Source organism: Python bivittatus, unplaced genomic scaffold (genome assembly GCF_059951505.1).
Source record: "Python bivittatus isolate LINGU-HERP-01145 unplaced genomic scaffold, Pbiv_v1 ctg000080_np1212, whole genome shotgun sequence".
In the NCBI taxonomy this organism is placed as follows: Eukaryota; Metazoa; Chordata; class Lepidosauria; order Squamata; family Pythonidae; genus Python; species Python bivittatus.
The window spans coordinates 3,545,028-3,566,536 of record NW_028277035.1 but is presented as its reverse complement, the minus strand read 5'-3'; the positions used below and the strand labels follow the sequence as shown (position 1 = coordinate 3,566,536).

The window sequence follows — 21,509 nt, the reverse complement described above, 5'->3', positions numbered from 1 at the left end:
TTCCTCTCTATTTGCTCTGCTGCAAGACGTGACAAAGAGGCAGCCCCCAGAAGTGACTCACTTCACACAGCCCATCACAGAGTCAGGAGACAGCCTAGCACAAGGGTGCAACATTCCCCTTCCCAGTCACACTCTTCTCTCTTTCCTACAGTAGCTCTCACATGAACAGGAAAGGAAGGAACACAATAAATGTCTGTTTTCTGTTGGTACATAAGTGGGGGAATGTTGGGGTAAAGTTAGAAGTGGCTGAGGTCATGGTAGTTACAAAAATATTTAAAATAAAACTTAACCAGCCATCCCTCTGAACATCTAGGTCAGCTCTCAGGAAGATGGAAGTCAGAGATACTGTTAGTGGAGGTCAGAATAACTGAGGCCACAAGACGGGCTGCTATAGAAACTCTGAAGCATTCTCTGCATAAGACATTTGTCCAGCTCCTGGTTTTGTTCTGCTACTGGATAGTTGCCACTGGGCATCCAATTAATCTCTGACCTAGAAAGGGTGCAGGAAGAATAACCAGTAACATATTTCTGGAATGTAGAGGTAGAAACTCTTGTCTCTTTCTCCTCAGTTCTCCTTCCTTCCACTGGTGCCTGCCAACAGGTCTTCTTCAAGTTTTGCAAATCCCTTTTTGAAATGGGACAACAACACATACAATGTAAAGTTACAATGACAACCAGCTGGATGCCCATTTTTGCACTCCCCTGTTAGTCAACTGGAGGGGAGCACTTGTCACACACAGGCAGCCCATGGCTTTGCAAGGTTAGGTGGGGAGAGTGGGCGGAAGAGTGGCCCCTGGAATCCACGTTAAAAGTGCCATGCCACAATTCTTGCAAAAAAATCATTGAAACGCATGTTCCAAAATAGGCTGTGCATGTTTTCAGAGCCGTACTTCTATTAGATTAATATCTTTATTGTGGGCAATAAATCTCTTGACCAGCCTCAGGCAGTGCACAGTGTGAGCTGAACAACAGGCAATACTGCACTTAAGTCAAAGCCATCTTCCATTTTTCTAACTCATCATCCTGAGCCAGATTTATGAGACTGCAGGATTCCCTAGGGAAAAGCAGTATCAACCCTATCATCTTTTTTTCCCATCTGGAGCTAAGAAAGAAGCCATTTTACCGAGAATTCATCGTCAGATCCTATTTGCTATATGTACCAATTATTTCTGAGCACACTGGCTGCTATTAACTGCAGTTCCCAGCTACAATACAAAATGGGGGGGGGGGCTCCTGTATTTGCAAAGACACAAGCACATGTCGCGCAATCCACAGAAACAGAGTGGCATAAGTGAAGGAGTGGAATGCTGAGGCTTGCAGCTTTGAGCACCACCAATCCCATCAAAAGATCACTGGCCTTGTGAAGAAAAGAAATCCTTCCCTTTAGATGTGCCTGCTTAGCCCAGTTCAAAAATCCCTCTCCTTTACAGGCTTACTGATCTCCTGTGAAGCACGAAGGCAGAGAGTGGCAATCTATGAGAAACGTTGATTTGCTTAGCACCCCATCCTACCCTTCTGCAGCCTCCTGAGCATCCCTAGTGTAGCACAGCAAAAAAAAAAAAAAAAAGTGAGGGGAAGGTTTGGGAGGCAGCTTGGGGAGGTTGACAAGCGCTAGAAGCATGGTTTAAAAGTTAGCATAGAGATCTGTTTTACTGATGTCACTAGATCTGATGCCATACAGTAACATTACCTCCTGCATAATACATTGGGATTCCAAGCACCCAAACGCTTCAGTCTTAATGCTGAACAATCTACCAGCAGGAGGATCAGAAGTAAGCTGCTCTTAACCCAGGTCTCCCTCAGCCATAAGTTTTGCATCATGTCTATTCAGAAATAAGCCCCTTTAAGTTCAGTGGAGTTTCCAAATTGAGCACATCCAAGACTGCACCCATTCATGACAATGTTCTTCAAGCTGTGCTTCCCAAAGCAGATGAAAACTTGCTCTTACTTTTAAAGGAAAAGCGCCACCAGGGTTGTTTTCTTCAATCCCTTTCTGCCCCATAGACTAGTAGATCAGGTTCCAGGTATCACAGAGCTGGGCAAAGGATAATTTGCTTGGACCCCCAAATAGAGTTCACCAAGCAGAGAGATGCTTACCTCTCCCAAAGTGATAAAGGAAGGCACTGTAGAACCCTGCTGATGGCAAGGCAGGTTCATTCAGGAAAATGAAAGAAAAGTTCCTCTGTGCCTGCAGGGTGCCAACTTACCATAGTCTCCAGAGAAGCTACCTGGAGAGAGCATACTAGGTTGCCCCAAACACAGCAAGAATGAAGCCATTTCTTCAGTTAAAGGCCTGCGGCTTTGCATTTAGAGGAACAGGAAATTGGCTGCAAATAATTGAAAACATACACCCAGACGGATGACAGCTGAGATCAGAGATTTTGGCAAAGAGTGTGAAGAAGCACTTGTCTTGATCAGAATGCTGTGGACGGTTTTTGGTTTTGTTTGGGGTTGGTTTTTTGTTGTTTGCTTTGTACTGCAGCCATTTCCCTTGTCTTGGGTGTCGTGTGGTCTCATCCATTCCAGAAGTCCAGTGCATTTAAAAAGCTATTTTAAGGCCAAACTGTTATTTTAAGTATGCTAAAAGCATAATGCCAGGAAAACATGGGACCTTTCCATGATCCTTCTCAATCTGGCTTCTGATCTCCTCATGGTACACAGAGGACACCATACAACGACTCTGAGCCCATTTCAAGCTGACATAAGACTTTTGATTCCAGGTTGTTGGTCACTGGCTCATTTGGGGAGCCGACTCAGCATTTTGGTAGGATTGGCGGGGGGTGGGGAGGGTTGGTGTTCTGAAAGCTAAGCGAGAGTGGATTTTTCCCCCTGCAACACTGACTGAATGGTGTTGGTGGTTTTTGTTCTCATCCCAACTTCAGGGCTTAGAGTTCCCCCTTCTAGAGCCTGAGTTATGTACTGTATTTCTCTTCCCCTCTCTCCCAGCACAGCCATCTATTGTATAACCATGGTTACAAGTATTGGGAAAATGTGCAGCTGCAAAAGTGCTGATAGACTGTTCTCCTTTCCACCTTTAGAAGCTTTTTAATATTACAAAGGAATGTTAGGAATGTTTTCAAAGCTTTGTTTTGCTTTGCAAAATACCTCCCCCACAGAACTTCCTATCACAGTGGGAAGTGGGGGACGAGGGGTTTTTTGGCTTGGCTTGGCTTGGCTTGGTTTTTCTTTTTTGGCATGAAATGGAGAAGAGGGACAGAGCATTGGCCCTGTGATGTTTTTTCACTCTCCTATGGGGCGGATAGAGAGAGTACTGATTGGCTCATAGTGACCCTTGTGTTCCTCAGCGCTCTGAGGTTGGCAAGAGTGAGGACAATTGCATGACAGCTTCAAAGTATGTTGGAGAGATTGGGGAATGGAATTGGTGGAGAAGGCCAGAGATGGCATTGGCTGGTCCAATCAAACAATTTCTCTCCCACTTGAGGCCTTCTAGTCCCTCCCCTTTGCTGGATGATGGCATTTCATAGAATCATGTTGTTGATGATTCCTCTGGTTCATCTGATCTGGTGAAGTGTTTATTTGCATTTCAATAGATTCCATTAAGTACTTGATGTGCCAGTGCTGAAACTGCACTGGCTTTGTTCCAGATTGTCAGAGTGATTCCAGAAGGTGGCAATTAGGGAGGCTTCCTCTATCTACTTGGCAAGCCGGGTAGGATTATACAAGGGTCAGTCTTATCACTTGCATATATATAAAATTGACATCATGAAGCAACTGGGAGACAGTTTGATCATTCTGGCAAAGCATTTCAGAAGGGCACCACAGCTGATGACACTGAATACCACTAAGAGATCCAAAAAGACAGAGTCATAATGCAATACATGTACACATACAAACACATGTCATTCATCAGGCAACTCAGGCAGCAACAGTCACAAATGCAGGATATTATGCTGGGGCAAACAAGCCCCAGTGGATCACTGGAGCTTCTACTTGTTGCAGCCCAGAGTGTGATTGAATTCACACATCATACTAAGTCAGGGGTTTATTTTAACTATGGGTTGTTGTATAAACCACTATTGACATGGTTAAATATATTTCTCTTAGCCACCAACTACGTGTGGCTTACAAACTATAATGGCTATTCCATGTTCTTCCACTGCTTCTTCTGCCCAGAGAAAAGATTCTTTATCAATCTGGCCATGCCTACCTCGCATTTTAAACTGAAGTCATGACTACCAGAACAGAACAGAGCTGGCTCCTACTGCTCAGATGCTAAACTCATTTACTTCAAAGTAAATCTCATTGTGTTTTAGAAAAAGATAACATACTTTGAAAACGCAGTAGGATAAAAGGAGCATTTGTAACTCTCTACCTGCCTGGCCATTTGCCCTGAGCTCTCCACTTTGTTTTCTTTTAATAAGAGGAAAGAAAGGAACTTTCATCAAATGGATGGTGCTGCCACTCCATGAAGATATGCATCAGATTGCCATCCCTTGTGTTCATGCTAGTCCACCTGCGTTTGCCAGGCCTTCTTTGCCAACGTCCCCATCACCTGCAGCTTTGGAATGGTCATTTGGAGCATTGCTGCATCCCTGAATTGAGAGCACTGCTGTGTGCAGTTGGAGGAATTTCGTCCCTCTGCTTTCATTTAGGCAGGGTGTTTACCTAAATTAAGCAAGGGCTAGTTCTGTCCTTCTTCCTCCTCCTCCTCCTCCTCCTCCAGCTTGATTGGGCTCTCCAATCCAGATTGGGATCTTGCCTAGTGGAGAACCAGACTAGCCTTATTCCTGAGCCACAGCAGCACGTACCCTAATTGGACAGACAACCTGGAAGCCCTGAGTTGCAGGAGATGATGAGCTCTCCATTCATTCTGAGCCTGCTGCCTCTGTCTCTTCCTTGAATAAAGGAGGATTTAACAAGGCTATTAAATTGGACCAAACCAGCTAGGTAAGATCCCTGTGACAAAGCCTCAGGATAAGAGCAATAAACACCTTTTTCTCTTCAATTATTTGTCATTCATAGACTGTGTGTGTTGACATGTCAGGGAGAATTTCTTAGCCCAGTGGAGGTAGAGCACTCCATACTGATTCTTTTAACAGGTCATAAAGTCCATCACTGCTATCTTCCCCTGCCCCTGCCCCCAAATACTCTCCTGCCATTGCCACCCTGGGTTCTCCTCAACAAGTATCACCTGTGGCCAAAGCCAAACCAACCTATCTACTTGCCCTCTTTCCTACACCATTATAAAGCAAAGGAAGAAATTCAGCACAAACAGTGGTCAGGAAGTTTGCTTAACCAAAGCACATGGCCCAGGACTTACTGACTTACTGACCTACTTACTTACTTATTTATTTTTATCAAATTTGTCACCACCTATCTCGTTGAAACAATTCTGGGCAGTTTACAGCAGAGATAAAATTCATTAAAATGCAATATAAAAACAGTCCTAATAATAAATAGCTTCCAAGAAGTTGGTGAGTTGGCGAATAATTCAAGGAAGTGTTGTCAGAGCGCTAACCACCCCCAAGGATGGTTAAAGCCCATGTCACCCCATGCACGCTGGCAGAGCCAGGTCTTTAAACCTTTTTGGAAAGCTGGGAGGGTAGGGGCCCGCCACACTTCTGGGGGGAGAATATTCCAAAGGGCAGGGGCAACGGCAGAGAAGGCTCTCCTCCTGGGCCCCACCAACCAACATTGTCTTGCTGATAGGGTCCGCAACATGCCCTCTCTGCCTGATCAGGTGGGACGGGTTGATGTAGTAGGGATGAGACGGTCCCTCAGGTAACTGAACCCATTGCCATGTAGGCTTTAAAGGTAATAACCAACATCTTGAATTGGACCTGGAAATAAACTGGCACCCAATGCAGCTCCCACAGCAAAGGTGTTACATGTGCCATCCCAGGGGCACTTAATATCATCCACACGGCTGCATTTTGAACCACCTGTAGCTTCCAAATACTCTTCAAGGGTAGCCCCATGTAGAGTGCATTGCAATAGTCTAACCAAGAGATGACCAGGGCATGAGTGACTGACTGGAGAGCCTCCTGATTCAAGAAGTGGCATAACTGGCACACCACACGAAGCTGGGCAAAGGCCCTCCTGGCCACAACTGCCACCTGCTTCTCGAGCAGGAGTGCCCCAGATTGCACACCGGGTCTGTCTGGGGCAGCACCACCCCATCCTAAACCAAAGATGGTAAAATCTCGGATACAGAGGGCCTTCCAATCCACAGCCACTTCTTACCAGCCTGTTACCAGACCCCCACAGCCTCCAGGCACTGCGAAAGGGTAGTTATGGCATCACTCAAGTCACCTGGGATGGAGATGTATAAATGTGTATCATTGGCACATTGATGAAAGCTCATCCCATGGTGGCAGATGAACTCACCCAGTGGTTTCATGTAGATGTTAAAAAGGAGCAGAGAGAGTACCAAACCCTGCGGCACCCCACAATGGAGGGGCCGTGGGCTGGATCTCTCACTCCCAATCAACACTGATTGGGATTGACCCTGGAGGAAGGAAGAGAACCAGCACAAAACTGTGCTGCCCACTCCCAATTCCTTAAGTCGACCCAAAAGGATACCATGGTCGATGGTATTGAAAACTGCTGAGAGGTCAAGAAGAGCGAGGATGGATGCACTACCCCCATCCCACTCCTGCCAGAGATCACCCATGAGTGCGACCAATGCCGTTTCCATCCCGAATCCAGACCTGAAACCTGACTGGAAGGGGTCCAGATAGTCTGTTTCCTCCGGGATCCTCTGGAGCTGCAACGCCACCACCTTTTCAACTACCTTCCCTAAAAAGGGGAGATGGGAGATTGGATGAAAATTGTCCAGTATGGTGGGATCCAGTGATGGCTTCTTGAGGAGGGGCTGCACCAGTACCTCTTTAAAGGCAGCTGGAAACACTCCCTCCCTCAAGGATGAATTCACCATCGCCTGGACCCACCCACATTTCACATCCTGAGCAGCCTTAACCAGCCAGGAGGGTCATGGATCTAGTTAGCAAGTGGTGGCATTGACCATTTGGAGAACCCTGTCCACTTCCTCGGGTTCAACAGGATCAAACCATTCCCAGATAACAGGGTAAGTCTGTACCCTGGGCATCTCTATAGACCATGCTGCACGCTTGGTATCCAACTGGGACTGGATACGAGCGATTTTATCCTCCAGATGCCCAGAAAACTCCTCTGCGCAGCCCTGTAAATCGGCCAATGGGCCCCTTTCCCAAAAGGGATTGGGTGATCTTAAACAGGGCCGCCAGGCAGCATTCTGCAGATGCAATAAGAGCGGAGAAATTCTCCTCACCTGACAAATCAAAGCCGGTTCTACCTCCTTCTCATCTGTTGCTTTAAAACACAATGTGCTTTTTCACCAAGTAGACTGTCCTGGTCAGCAAGCTGAATTCTATACTCATTACTATATTTGGGTTCTTTTCTTCCCCAAACTGCAACATGGACCCCATCCTAGGAAAACCCCAGAGAATGCTACTCAGTGCAGGATTTAGATTCTCAGCTGAAAGCCTCAGCTTTCAATGTGACAAGGGCAATGTTAAGAACCAAGCACTTCAGGCCAAGGACAGTCCTAGTCCAGCCATCCAAGTGCCTTTGAGGTCAAGCAGACATGGAGGCTTCAGTGTTTCAGCTGGGCTGGGGGCAACATGACTACAAATGCCAGTTGCAGGGGGAAAAGGTAGAGGGCTACCACTTGGTCCCTTGCTTGTGAGCATCCCAGAGGCATCTGTTTGGCCCACGAGAATCAAGAGGGTAAACTAGGGTGGCCCTTGGCCTGATCCCACAGGGCTATTCTTGCATTCTAGCCCTTTTGGCTGCAAGAAGAGTATGTGAAAGTAAGGTGGCAAGATCTGCTAAAATCTCAGCACCACAAAGAAGTTTCTGAATAAGATTTCAAATACCTGGCTAGGATGGGGATTCCCTTTGCTATCAGAAAGGAAAGTTATAAAAATTTAAACGTCACAGCAGATGCACATTTGGGTAACTGAGAGAAGCTACAGAATTCAGAGCTTATTTTGAGCAGAAATTTATTTCTTTAAGGCCTGGGGACGTATAGTCCTGGTCATACACTGTTGGCCCTGTGAGGTGGTCCAGACAAGAAGCACACCCAGGAGTACTAGCTCTATCTTTATTGTAAGGTTACATTAACAGAATCTTGCAACACTGAAAGTATTTCTCGCCTCCTTTCCTTTTACTCTCTGGAAAACTAAGGAGGGTCCCTTCTGAAACCCTTTCTCATGCCATCCTTCCTTCCTGGGCTGAGATACCTTTTACATGTCAATTGTCCCGCTTGTGGCTCTCCCTCCTGTCTCCCAAGGTCATTCCCACATACCATTACATTCATGCTCTACAGGTCAAAAGCAAAAGTCAGGGGAGGGAGACAAAGAGGCAATCGTTCTATTGAGAGAGCAAGAGCATGCCCAGTTTCAGAAATACATAAAATCCACTCAAAACAGAATACAAAAAAAGAAAGGTGTCCAACTTTGCAAATATCCAGAACTATCATCCAGCAGACCTGCAGTGCACTGCAAGGAAAGCTTCATCACTGTGATGCAGCAAGGGCTGGACCACTGGGCTGAGATCCAGGGTCCCAACATCCAGGAGGGCTCAATATCCACCCCACGAGCAGCAAATGATAGGGCTGGAATTGGTAGCCCACACTTACAGAGGGTGTAGAGCTTCCTGCCACATTCCTGCAACCATTTCATTTGGAAAGTGGGAATTCCCAGGCATGTACATGGTTATGGGTATTCATTCTCTTATTTATTTATTTTCCTCTGAAGAAAAGATGCTCCAAGGACATGTGTTAGAACAAAGAAAGCCAGCTCCACTCTATTCTTGTAGCCATGATGTACATGAGTTCAAAGGGGAAACAGCTCAGAGTATCTCTCCTTTGAGCAGGGTTTTATGTTGCTTCATTTTTTGCACAAGTGTACCAGGAAAGTAGAAGTAATAATAAAGCATGGAAGAGCCCTGGGAAATGGGAGAGACCCAGACAAGCTAGTTTTATGCAGCTTGTCAGCTTAAGAAGGGGGCCCTGGTAAACCATTAAGCGGAGAGTCTAAAATTACCTCTCTGCGTGAGGGCTGCCTCATGTGATTCACAACCTGCTGTATAGACACTTTCCTTCATAACAACCAATAGCACCCCTCAAGAGAGACGGCCAGGCAGAAGGCCGCCCTTCCAACTGAACTCACCCATGCTCCAGATGCTGAAAAGGCAGCTCTTCTTTGGTCTCACTTCCTCCACCCTGTTCAGAGGGTACTTTCCAGACGGCTGGCCCACATCCTACTAGATCTCTCTAAATCAAAAGCAGATTTGGCTGACTATCCCAAGCAGTAGAAAATGCAACCCTGCTAGAATTATTTGCTTGGTCATGTTTACGGGGGAAGCATGCTGAGGTCACAATGGAAGCCAATTATGGCCTACAACAGAGAAAATGATGAGCCAAAATCCCATTGCCTCCCTTCTGGAGGCATTTTGTACCCCTGGGAAGGATGGCTGAGGTGCTTCCTCTCTCTGAAACAACATGCATAGACTAAAAAGACTAGTTGAAATTAAAGCACTCACTTTTAAGCACTTTTCCAAAATTGTGTGTCCCCCATCCAAAAGTGTTTTGCCTATGAAAAACCTAGAGATACCATCAATATGGGTAAAGGGGCAGCTCTTGCCTTTGTGGCCATAAATCTGGTAGGCACACATTTTATTCTCATTTCAGTTGCACTATCTTTGAACTTCACAATCTGCTAAGGAATTCAGTGGGATTTCCTAAAAGCCACTGGCTTAAGAACAGCCATTTGTATTTCTTGCTCAATAAAACATGTGAATTCGGCCCTTTTCAAAGAGCTGCTATCATCTCTGCCTTCTTCGCATATCTCCCGTCCATTTCCATTCTGCAGTATTGCTAATCAGCCTTACTCTCATGGGTGGCCATAAAATCCACAGTTGTGTTACGCCTATGTACTTGTGGTTATTATAAGTCTTTTCTGAGTTGATGGCTATCTTCAGAATTCTGATACCATCTGGGGAGTATTTTACCAAAATGGCTCCTGCAGGAAGGCTTCCTAATCACAAAATGGCTGTCATAATGAAGAAAGCCAGTGTCACCCATTCGAGATAGGCCAGGACAGACACCACAACATTTACAGCTCAACTCTATTGATATTGGCTATAGTAACAGGACCTTGAAAGCCTGACAGCGTTTCCTCTTCCCTCCCTCTTACACCAAAGAGAGTCAAGGCGGGGCTGTATTAAGTTTCTTTCTCACACTTTCCTATTTTCCTGGACTGAGCTCATGTTTTGCTAACAGTCTCCACATACTATCTCAAAGGTCATCTCTGTGCTCCTCTACAGTCAGTCACAAGCCTCTCATTTACCACTAGACACACTTTCTGGAAATGTGGTCCAAAACTTCTAGAGGTCCCTGAGCTGGGGGATGCTGTTTTAATTAAGGTTGACTGTGAATTCTCTTTATTGTTAGACTTTGCCACTTGGTGGGCAGTCTTTCAGCCCCAAGAATTTGGTGTCTGAGAGGAATAGTGGGGGGCATACTTTGATAGCAGATGGGACTAGAATCTCAGGGAAAGGCAAAAAAATGAGGAGCACCAGGTCAAGGTTTTCAATAACAAACTAGGCTGTAGCTCCTTCACATCCTGTGCATTATTATTCTAAAAACTCCAGGAAACCACTGAATTCCAGTGGCAAGCCACCATGCTAAATTTTGGCAACACAATTACACCACTAGAGTTTGCCAGCTACTCCAAAGAGAATTTCAGGAGTCACCAGGACCGTGGGTGGATATACACAAGGTAAACAAGCTCCATTGAAGTCTCCAAATTTTGTCAGCTGGGAAGTTGGCAATAATAATGCAAAACAGAGACTAGGTCATCATATGAATTGACTAAGCAAAAGAGGTTTGGTCTAGAGCCAAGTACAAATGATCCCATTAGAGACCTGGTTCAATGGGCAAAGTCCTTACTCTCAACTGAAAGTATTTTGTGGAAAGGATGATAGCAGCCTGTGTTTTGCAAGCACTTCCCAGAAGCAGCAGGTTATTCTTTTCTATCTTGCTCTTCAGGTTTCAGCTCATGATTCAGAACTTGATAATTCTGCCCTTTGAAATGGGTTACTGTTAAAATATCCTTTCTAAAGAGGATATCAGATATCAAAGTGTCCTGTGCATTGAGGCCTAACTGTAGTAGTACTGACTGGCTCACAGGTCAACTATGCCCAAACTGGTACCCTCCACGCAGATTAAACTATAGTTCCCATCAACCCAAACTAGCATAGTAGAGCTCCACCTTGAAAGAAACAGCAGTTCTCTAAGTGTGCCCCACCTTACTTCCTGTTTTGTGCTATTGTACTTCTCATCAGTTTGAACTTTATAGGGCAGAGTTAACTTCACAGTCTTCACTGCAAATTCCAGTACTATTTACCATTTAGTTTACTGCAAGTACAATACAATTAATTTCTTCATATTATTCAGTTATTTCTTAAATTATATTAGGAACAATATCATGTAACCCATTCCTTTTGTGTATGTTCCCCCATATATAACTCAAGCCTTCCCTGACACTATGTTCCTTCAGATATGTTGGATTTCAACCTTCATCATTCCATCCCCCCCCCCCCCCGTTCTACTGCTTATTTCTGAAACATAAGAAAATATCTAGAGAATAATCTTGGCTTATTTTTGCTAGATGATTTTGTGGTGGCCAGACAGCTATGATTCAGCACTGCATGATGAAAAAAAAAACAGAGTAAAGAAAATTTGTCATTTCTCTGAAAGTAGAGACCTGCTGATTTGCAAGAAGTCAAAACTTCTGCTGAGTCACTTCTACCATATTGCATTCCTCACAGTTACTGAGATACGGTTCCAAGAGGGGCTCCGGGAGAGGAAGCCATTGATCCTGCTGTTATTTGCAGCAATATAGAGATGGCTGATATTTAAAATAGGGCCTTAGCCGCATTTGGACATTCTTTCATAAACAGGAGAAAAATGTGACTTTGAGGGAAAATCAACTATGTGTTTGAGAAAGTCTAACTGCACAACATGCTCATCCCTTACATCAGCATAACCTTGTCAGGGAAATGATTATTGAACCACTAATCCCCCATATGGCTCCTATGGATCATTTCAAAGAAGTCTTACTAACTGGGCTCACATCTGCACTAAGCCTTGATCTGTATGATCATGGTTCACTGAATAAGCCACAATTGGCTGGATTCACAGCAATAACTAAGCCATATCCAACTCACCATACCCTGGCTTATGGCTAGTGTGAACCAGGCCAGGCTCTCTGTGGCAAGCCTCTTCTGCTGAGAGGAAGGGTATCAGAGAAAAGATGCATTCTTGCTCCTTTTTTTCCTCCCAGGCATGCAGCCCCCCCAAGGGTGCAAAAGATTCTGGGCAGGCTCCTTTGGAACCTCTTTTCCACAAAACACCAGTGAGCCAATTCATGCAAGGCAGTCAGAACCACCATCCATGGGGTTCACAGGCCACCTCCAGCAAGGAGCCAGCCTGGCCTGCAAGCCTTCTATCTCGCTTCCCATATTATGGACTGCAGTCAGCGGAGGTGTGGCAGCCTCTCCACCCAGAAAACAAGGTCAGGAAACAGATGGGCAAGCGTGCATTCCTCCTGCAGCAGAGCACGAGAGGATCACAACCTCTTTCTCAGCATTAGTTGAGCCGCTGGCTTCTGATGCTCCACCAAGAGATTACTGATAATGTTGTAAGGATGTCCCCCCCAGGTTGCCCGCTCATCTTCTTCTACAGATGAACGCAAATTACAACACACAGATAATCGAATCTTTAACCCAAATGATTCTGGATCTAGATATCCACAAATTCTGATTCATTCTGGAACTTAAAAGTGAATACCTGAATTTGTGTACATAAAAGACTGCTGGGTTTGGGTGGGAGGAAATGACTGCCTAGACTGGTAGTTATTTTCAGTATTGAACAAAGCATCATTTTCACTGCTGAAATAGTTTAAATAGCCTCTTGAGGTCTGAGGTGATCATATTTAGAAAGTTGTCCTCCAGAGCCTGTCCATTTTGTTTTTCTAGCTGGAAGCATAATTCAATTTTGATTCTTTTTTTTTTTTTAAAGTGCATGCTCGCAGTGAAACTCTGACATGTCCTTATCTCTGAACACACTAAAGGTGCAAACCTCTGATATATACAGTGTGTGCAAGTGACAGACGTCACATTGAATTAAGTATGCAAAGCACACCAAGAAGGCAACGCTGTAAGGAAGTTGTTATTTCAGATGTCAGTTGGTTTTTTTATGCAAATGAAATTGTGAAGCGTTTCCTTCCTATATACTCCTTGTTTGTAACAGGGAAATAATCACTTTTCTACAGACCCATACCCCACACCAGGCATACAAAGAACTGCCAAGATCTGTTTCTGATTGTTTATAGAGTGCTCAGCATGGAACTTGAATATACTGATCCTCACAAGAAACATCACACTCCATATTCTGTTCATAATGGTTTCCTCTGTTCTGAAGTCAGTGCTCATGCATAATTTCTCCTTAGGCTCAATTCACATGTGCTGGCAATACCCTGGATACCTTTTTGAAAGATGGTTATTGGAACTGGTCACACCAAGCAAAGAGTTCATGCAAATTATTTCCCCATTCATATAATTTGAATTAACTTCATGACAAGCCTCCATCTTTGTGGCTAGCTATCACACTAGCCATGGGGTTGCTTATATGTGTGAATGTGCTTTAGTTTAATGTCCAGTGCATCTCAAATGCTAGTTTTATAGATTATTAATGCTGGTGCAATAGGTGCAAATTCCGAGACAGTTACAAAGGAACATTTGGAGAGAGTCTAACTGAAATTAAGTTGGCTACTGTCCAAAGGACTTCTGCTTTAGATTTATTCCTCAATGGCACAAAAGAGGAAGGTGTAACCTAATCATACCAATGCACCACCAGCTTAACCCTGTTTTTACTCTTTACTCCCCATCTTCTTTTCCCAACTTCTTCTATTGGGTTGGTTAGCATTCAGCCTAGAAAAAGGTTCTAGATAACCCGAAGGCTGGCTCCTAAAGTTATGATCTTTCAGTAATTAAAGTAACATCTTACAGATTTATTTCATTTATATCCTCCCATTAGAGTCATACAGCCCTGAGCAGCTAAGACCCCCCCAAAAAAACCAGCAATTCAAGGTATGATAAAATCAGATCAAGTCAAACTACAAATACTACAAATCATTACAAATACAAAAAGCAAAGTACTCATGTGATTTTTTTAAAAAAATAGACTCTTGTACCTAAACACCAATTAAAGAAAAGAACATCTCTGTGCTCATAAGCCCAGGCTTCATACATGCAAGCCACTTCCATGCTGCCAGGAAAGCTACTTGTCCATGACCAGGCAGTCCTGGTGAGTTGTTTGATTCAAGAGAGCCTTTACCTTCATCATGGCTAAATTGGTTCATAAATTAGATTGGCCTTTGGGTAAGATGGTCGAAGAGCTCTGGAGCCCCATAAAGTAAGGTTCAGACCAATGCAATTTCTTTGGCTATAACAAGTAGGAATGAAACCTTCATTAAGGGTGTGAAGACCTAGCCTCTTCTTAGGGTCTACTTTTACTCCCTCATGTAGACATATACCACACTGTAAACATGAGCCAATAGACGCTTGTTCAGTAATTCTCTTCTCAGCTAAATATTAACACTGCATCAGAAAATGATATTGATGCACCACATCAGTGCATGCTAGGATCCTGTCCCAGACCTTAGCAGAGTAGGAATCACCTAGCTTAGTTTTAAAAGCAGAAAGAATGCTGGGTGATCTACAAATTTCCAAGGGAATGGAATGCTTCAAAAGAATGGAGATCCTATTTGTAGGAAGTTTACAGATGGCCTGCAATATCCTTTTCTTTGATTTTTAAAGACATTTAAGCCGTTCAGTTTTGTGGGCATGGAGGGGGAGGGTGTCACTCTACCTTTGACACTACGTATCAATTTGATTTCCACACAAGTGTAAATGGGGTTATTGACCTTACTTTTTCCACAGCAACTCATCTCTTCCTGAGATCCACCCAGACTTTTTGCAGATCAGATCAAGCCCAGAAAAGTTGTAAAAAAAAAAAAAATGCCAGCCACTTGTGGAAGGAGAATAGCATATGCTGCCAAAGATAGCATGGTCTCTTCCAAAGGTGTCCACAGGGAGAAGATCAAAAACATCAGATGAAGGCCACAAACATGATCAAAGCCCTGTCCCCTACATGCAGCATGACGTGATTGCCATCTTGACTTTTCTGACCTTCTTGCAGGCCCTGGTCTCTTCTCTCTAGGACACAAAGACATCAAGAGGCCTTCGAAGGACAAGCCACCACGAGGGCATGCATAGCAACAGAGTGTGCTACTACAAACTAAAGCTTGTCTATCCACAATGGCCAGCCAAGCAGAAGCCGCTTCTAGCAGTTCCCAAACTGGATTACAAAGCAAAATTCTGAGCAGAGAGTCAGCAACTGTCTTACCTCCCCCCCCGCCCCAGTTTCCCATCTGAAAGCGCTCCCGCCCTCCCAGTGACCTCTTGTAGAGGGGAAAGCAGCAGGATTCCTTCTTCATGGAAAACACTTAAAATGAAAAAAGGTTGGCTAAGAGCAGTGCTTTTCATTTTTCAATTAGCAACCCCAAATCCTTTTTTTGTTTTTTTGCCTTGTCTGTCTGTGAACTTCATGGTAACAGCTAAAAAAAATGTTGACTCACTACACTGGCAATCCATCTAGGCAGCCACCACGAGGTTTTGAAATCCCTCTGGTTCTGGAGTATGTTTCTTTACATCACAGGGCAGCTCCATGGATCACTGGCATGCACACATGACTGGAAGCTGGAGAGGAAGGACTCTGACTAAGGCATTCATCACAGACTGAAGCGAGTCCATATGTCAGCCCTGAATGGAGGAGCCAGTCCTGAGCATCCATCAGACTCCAAGTTCACTTGGTTTACACAAGCAAACCCAAGCAGACCACCAGCGTGAACAGAAAGCGGTTTCCTACATTTCTACTTAATGAGAACGAAGCCTTGCAAAAGTGACAATCATCAGCATTTATGTGCAAGACGGTTAACAGAAAGATGATTGCAGGAGAACATAGGAAGGCAAACAATCCTAGTTTCAAGGGATGTGCACGGTTTGAAAACAATTCAGAAAAAGTGCTCCAGACGTCCTGCGAGTGCAGCTCCTCTCCACTATTTTCAGTGCAGCTGACCTTTTCAGATTCCCACATTTGCCTGTGGAAAAAAAATAATGAATGGTGCCACCGCTTTGAAAATCACATTCATTTCTAGGGGTGGATTCTTTCTTAAAGCAGCAGCAGCTTTTTAAAAGTCACAGCTTTTTAAAAATCACAAGGAATGATTTTTTGAAAGCAATGGCACCAGTCAGTCAGTGTGCTGAAAAAGCTAATCTCAGAAGGCCGAGCTCATCACTCAGTCACAGAGCCCTCCAATCCTTGAAAATGTGCACCACTCTCAAAAGATACTCAAACTCCAAAGCTGGCCAGGTACGTCACACAGTTCTATAATGGAGCATGGTTTAGTGGCAGTGAAGGAGCACATCACTACAGCCATTGTGAAACCCACCTGGCAGAGCTCTTCATTTTAACTTTACTCTGCCTAACCCTCGCCAGTTTTTGTGGTGTGTGTAGCACAACTCCCCAAGGAGACGTTTTGAAAAGAGCTAGTAAAAGGATTTGCAGAAAGGGCTGGAATAAAGAACTTTATTGTTATAACCTCCAGAGCAATAAAGATCTTGGAAAAGAATTTGATCTTTCACTGCTTTCGGGGGTGACTCAAACCACATACGAGTCTCCTTGTTATTATCCAAATGGCTAGACAGTGATGCACGTAAGAGCAAACTATTCTGGGTTAACCTAAGAATGAAACTGTAATAATAGCTCTAAAAAACTTGAAAGAGAATTTTGCTTCCCACTGTGTGTTCATCCATTTCTCTTATCCCATTGTTACTCCTGATCAAACAGATTCTTCGAGTAACACAAAAATCAGCAGAATCTATTTAAACCTTGCCAAAGATACATCTCCTAAATCTAAATAAATGAATATACAGCTTTTTACAAAGCCCTGAATGCTTTTATTTACCCAACACCATATTTCAATGCTTGCTTTGGCTTTGAGCTGACTGCATCCCATGCTATACATTGTATGGAAGTGGTTTCACCTATCCCAAAAGAAAATTGTACTCACAGCTTGGATTGCAGAGTTACTGAAGTACAATACCTATTGACAGAGGCCTGTATGACCTTTCTAAAGGCAACTGGAACCACACAAGCTTCTCAAGGTTGCCATGCCAAACAGGTTTGCATTTGGGAGTCAGGGCAACCTATGATTCAGGCAGAAATGAATGTCAGTTTTGTTCAGCTGCTCAATTACCAGGACTACCAAATGTGAGCTGCAAAATTCCAGATGACCATTGGATGGCTGCAAAGAGTTTAAGGTTTCTGAATTTCTCTGCTGACATCTAGTGATAATTCAGATTTTTTCAGGTCAGATGTGGTAGCTCTAACAATTACAGCACTTTTTCTGAGCAAAGATTGCACTTGACATTTTATTGGTATGCCAGGCCCACCCCTTCTATAAAGGACAGTGATTTGATTTTACTTAAAAATAATTGGAATAAAATTAAACTAATTAGAGTTGTGGTTGCTAACTCCCCATGTATGGGGTTAATATCAAGTTAAGAATTACAGTCTGGTGCAATTTTGGGGGGAACTCTGTTAGCCCGCATAAGGCCTTCAAGTATGGCCCTAAATCTTAATTTTTCACCTTCAGCTACTCCAAAGGCAGGGAAACTGTGGCTGTTGAGATGCTGCTAAACTATAGATCCCAAGATCCCTAAGATGATGATCAATGGGGTTCAGTACCATCAGGAATGATACAGGTTGCCTACCTTAATTTGATGCTAACCCCAAACCAACACTGGACATGGTAGGATCTATACAGTACTCCTTTTGGACAAATTCCTTATTTAAGGGAAGCATCTAAATATCTGCATATCTGGGAAAGGCCCTTCCCCCCCCTTATTGCTCTTCTAGCTCCCCCTACTGAGCATCCTCCAGGCCTGGAAACTCTTACACTAAATTGATAAAGCCTTGGTGAACACAATAGACTGGGGAGGGTTCTCTTATTCAGGCATCATTCACTGTTTCATGACAGCTCTTTCAATAAACTATGCCAAAGATCTCCTGGTTATTATTTACCCTGCCTTACTGCATAGAGGATTCCATCTAACAAACAACTCAGCTAATAAACATTCAGGGAGGAGAAGAGAACAAATGCCACTCAGGTAGGAAGCAATGAGAAAAGTCATGGGCAAGTTGAAAATCCACAGTGCATCTACCTACTGCAGAGGAAGGGACTTTGGCTCAGCTACCAAGGCAGTTCTGAAGTTGTTCTTTAAGGAACTTTAAAAACTATTTCTCCACTTATGATTGCAGTCATATGTTCTTTCCAGAGCAATCCTGAACAAGTTCCACAGAGTCTGTGGGAGGTTATAATTGATATGCAAAGACCATTGGTCATAGAGATCCAGCAGTAGATGCAGGGAGGGTTGCTTGTCTCCTTCTCCCTTTGATGCTATAACATCTCTGTGATACTTCCTTAGAGCAGTATTTCTCAACCTTAGGAACTTTAAGAGGTATGGACCAGCTCCCAGAATTCCTCAGCCAGTCATGCTGGCTGGGGAATTCTGGGAACTGGTCCATACCATTTAAAGTTCCCAAGGTTGAGAAACGCTGCCTTAGAATATTGTTCGTCTTTTTTGATTGGTGAGTTGAGAACTAACCTTTTAAAACTTTTAACTAATTGGCTGACCTGTTGGGAAATAAAGCACATCTGGAACCCAGACAAAGTCCTGCACTCAAGTATTTGGACTCCAGCAAGTGGAAGCTTGCATTCTGGAGCTGTACAGCAGCCAAGGATATGATATGAGGCTTAATACCAGCTTCACCTGTGATTGCGTATCTGTACTTGAATTACCCTTCTGGTTCTCCTGCAAATCTAGGAGCTTCATCACACTCATCCATTAAGTGAAATGAGATTTAAAGTGTTATCCTACAGAGTTTAGTTAAAAGTGAGTCCAACTGATCTTGAGTCAACAGATCTTACTTCAACTGAAACACAGTCCTCCTAAATGCACGTGCTTGGGAGTAAGACAGCACTCCTATATTTATTTATTTATTCATATGATCTATATAGCTGCCCATCTCACACAAGTGACTCTGGGCAGCTTACAAAGTTAAAACAAACAAACCTACCAAACGTACCCCCCACACACCCCAGGATAAACTGTTAACCTCACTCACCATCAATAGCAGCAGAGTTCATCTACCCCTTGAGCCAAATGCCTGGGGAAACAGCCAGGACTTCAATGCCTTGCCAAAAAAAAGCTAGCAGGGTTATATATGGGAACTCATTTGTAATTTGGGATTTACTTCAAGTACACAAGGGTTAATATATCAGATGATCAGTGGGATTTACTTCTAATACACATGAGGCCATGCTACACAGACCCCTTCCCAAGTTCTAAAACTCTGGAATGCGGTTAAGTGATGCCTAGGAATTTATTCAGAGTATGTACATATGACTATATGTATGTATGTATACATGCTGCTCCATGCACATTTATCCTGTGTTCACACACAGAAACTTGCACAGGTTATATCATTGGCACACTCACTAATTTGCATATTGATTGTATTATTAACTTCCATATTGGAAGACCTTTCCAAATAGAGATGCTTCTAAACAAATGGCTGCTAATGTCCACCTTAAAGGATATTTTTGGGGGGAAAGTTAAAAAAAACTGAATAAAAGTTAGGAACACATGAGACGACTGCAAATACAAAAAAGTATATCTGCTCCTGCCTTAAATCCCATATGTACTAAGTAGTACACACACAAACTTTTCTCTGGAAGCCTCCTTAGTACTTGACAATACATATGCAAAATGTACCAACTTAGCTAAGAAAGTTAATTAAAAATAAATTTGTTTCAGACTTCCTTGGCTAAAATAGTACCTGTGTGTTGGGCCTGCCTCCTCCCCCAGCCCCCATGAATGGGAGAGTTTTCAAATTCAATTAACACTTTTCTTATTTTTAAACATTTTATATCAGACTTTTTTTTTTTTTATGTAGATAGCGCTATATCCATCCGGATAAAAATTAAGGCATCATCATGTCCCTTTTACCCAGGGGCGAGCCAAGACATTTATCCCACGTCCTGCGCTGGGGCTGCAGTCCTAGGCACTCGAGGGAGCAAACCCGACCGAGTACAATCAGATAACCATGCTAAGGTGGCATTCCCGCAACCCTTGAAATCATAGCTTGTTTAGCCATAATTGAGTACCTATCCCGCGGCTTAATGGCTTCGCACAATACACCAAGCTTGCTTTACAGATCAGGCTGGCTGGGGTCCCCCAACACGCGACGTCGCAAACGAGCAAACCACCCCCTTTAGGATTCGCCCGTTACGTGAATCCAACCGACTTGCCGGCAGGCGCTACGGGAAAGCGAGCGAGGAGAGCCGCCGTCTAACCATCCGCGGTCGGGAGACGTCCCTCCTGTCTGCCTGCCTGGCTCACCTTCCAGGTGGGGGGCCGAGAGCTCCCGGATCGCCCTCGCCCAGGTCTCGGCAACGCGCCGGTTCTCTTCGGCGTCCTGCGACGCCAAGACGCAAAAGGTCTTCGCTACCCGCTGCCGGGACTCCCCGGGCTGCCACCAGCCCTTCTTGAAAGGGTAGCAGAAGACGGTGAAGTAGGCGGCTGCCGGCTGCGGGGCGCTCTTGCTCTGGGAAGCGTAGCAGCCCACGCAAGTGGAAAGGCTCAGCGCGCTGCCCGCGTTGCTGCTCCGGGCAGCCGAGTCCAGCCGGCGCACTAGCAGCTCCGCGCCGCTGGTGAGGCTCAGGGCACACTTCACCTTCAGGGAGGGAGCGAGGCGAAAGACGCCCGAGAGCAAAACTTCCTCGGAAGCCCCCTCGCCCGAGCCTCCTTCCATCGCCTCAGCCGCATGGAGCGGAGCGGGCGACCCGGCGCGGAGCGAGGACTCAGCCCAATGAGCCGAGCGCGGGCAGCGCTGCTCCGGGACTTTCTCCTCAATGAGCGGCGGAGGGCTGGCTTTTGAGATTGGCGCTTTGCTCTCTGGGGCCATCAGCAGGCCGCTCCGAGGAACGGCGGGAGGCGGGATTCATTCAGGACGGACTCCCGGCACTTCACAAGCCGCTCGTTCTTCAGAACGGGTTTATTTTAAGAGTTACCCTGCTGGGCCGCGACTCGGACAAACTGAAAATCCGGCCAGTCCTCAATGTGGTTGTTCAGAAGACTCCAGTAAGATCCATGGGGATTTGGGCAGATGTTTCTAGTTGACCTTGACTGATCTTGACAGGGTTGGATTTGGGTTGCCCGTGAATGGGGAATTCCCAGGGCTATAAGCCGGACCAGAAAGTAAAGTAAACACATCCCAGAAGAAAGCAATAGAAAGCCTACTTGGTACTGATGCC

General features: G+C 44.7%; 1 protein-coding gene across 1 annotated transcript in view; it reads right to left on the bottom strand.

Annotated features, from left to right (window-relative positions):
- SPHK1 (sphingosine kinase 1) overlaps nucleotides 1–21,134 on the bottom strand; it is a 34,155-nt gene extending 13,021 nt beyond the window's left edge. The window contains exon 1 of the mRNA XM_088133406.1: nucleotides 20,596–21,134. Coding sequence (XP_087989532.1) covers nucleotides 20,596–21,007 — 412 coding nt within the window. The 5' untranslated portion in view covers nucleotides 21,008–21,134. The remainder of the gene's footprint in view (nucleotides 1–20,595) is intronic.
- Between the last annotated feature and the right edge of the window lie 375 nt (nucleotides 21,135–21,509).